At 38.2% G+C, this 1278-nt stretch overlaps 1 protein-coding gene across 1 annotated transcript in view; it reads left to right on the top strand.

Moving 5' to 3' along the window:
- LRP1B (low density lipoprotein receptor-related protein 1B) overlaps positions 1-1278 on the top strand; it is a 542706-nt gene that overhangs the window by 87496 nt on the left and 453932 nt on the right. The window contains exon 5 of the mRNA XM_012650500.1: positions 478-597. Within this exon, the coding sequence (XP_012505954.1) occupies positions 478-597 (120 nt within the window). The remainder of the gene's footprint in view (positions 1-477; positions 598-1278) is intronic.

The following is a 1278-nucleotide window of genomic DNA, read 5'->3' on the forward strand; positions in this document are numbered from 1 at the left end:
GTCCACCTCAGCCTCCCAGAGTGCTAGGATTAGAGGCGTGAGCCACCACGCCCCACCTGCTTTTGTTTTCTTGTTACAAAATCATTGCAGATAAATGCAGAGGAGATAGGAGATGCATGTTGGAGTGTGTTTTTTACTCTTTAGGTAGAAATTTATTTTTTCAGGAGTAATTATGTGATGTATGTTTATTCCTGTGCCACTTGGCAGAGTGTCAGAAACAATAATGTGGGTACAACTTGAAAAGATCTCCAGGTGTGAATCACTATGGTTAAAACATTAAGTCAAAAAGGGGCTCTACTGAAAGAACTACTCCTTAATAATATATGAATATTTTAACTCAGAGCTTTTATACTATGCAGTGTTTGTTTTATAGGTCCATAATCTAGTCATCATGAGTGAAATCCCGTCTGTGATTTTCATTTTGTAAAACTATTTCTCTATGATCTCCAACTATGAGTTTCTACTTTTATTTATAAGAAAACAGAAGCTGTCGAAGAGGTTTCGAGCCCTGCTACAATCGTCGCTGCATTCCTCACGGCAAGTTATGTGATGGTGAAAATGACTGTGGAGACAACTCTGATGAGTTAGACTGTAAAGGTAAATACTTGCTGCAGCAGCCTGAGCGTATTGCTACACTAATTTCTCCTGAACTTTTCCAGAGTTTGTTTCTGAGAGCACTGCAGCATATAATACCGAGTAACATCTGTGGACTATACTTTGGTAAATGCTGCTGGAGTTGAATTACTAAAGTCAATTGAAAGTTATGACTATATTCTCTATTTCTGGTTTCTACTCCTTTGCTCACTTTGAAACTCTTGTAATTTCTCACCTCTCCAGTTCCATCCTCCCTGTTTTTTGGATATTTCTATCAGAATGTGTAATATTGAATATACTGCTCCAAAAACATTCCCTTTCATTCCTTAATTCTCTGTTTTACCCATGATTTCATTTTCCTAACCACGGGACAGGAAACCTTGATGTTCTCCTTGATTCCCTCCTTCCCGTATTCCCAACAAATCTTCCAATTCTTTTTAATATCTTTAGTGGCAACCCACTTTAAGCCTGGATTTACAGAGTATCCATTTACCTGGTTTCCATCCCTTTATTTTTCCATCTGTATATTGTTAGTCATGCTGAAAACTGTTAAACATTTTCCCACAGTGACTACTGGGGCAGACTATCAAGCCAGACTGCCTGGATTAGAACCTCCATCCCAACACTTAGTGTCTAATTTAGATAAAGCACTTAACTAGAATCTGTGTCTCTGTTTCCCAAACT

The sequence above is a fragment of the Propithecus coquereli genome, unplaced genomic scaffold (genome assembly GCF_000956105.1).
Source record: "Propithecus coquereli isolate 6110/MARCELLA unplaced genomic scaffold, Pcoq_1.0 Scaffold33, whole genome shotgun sequence".
NCBI lineage: Eukaryota > Metazoa > Chordata > Mammalia > Primates > Indriidae > Propithecus > Propithecus coquereli.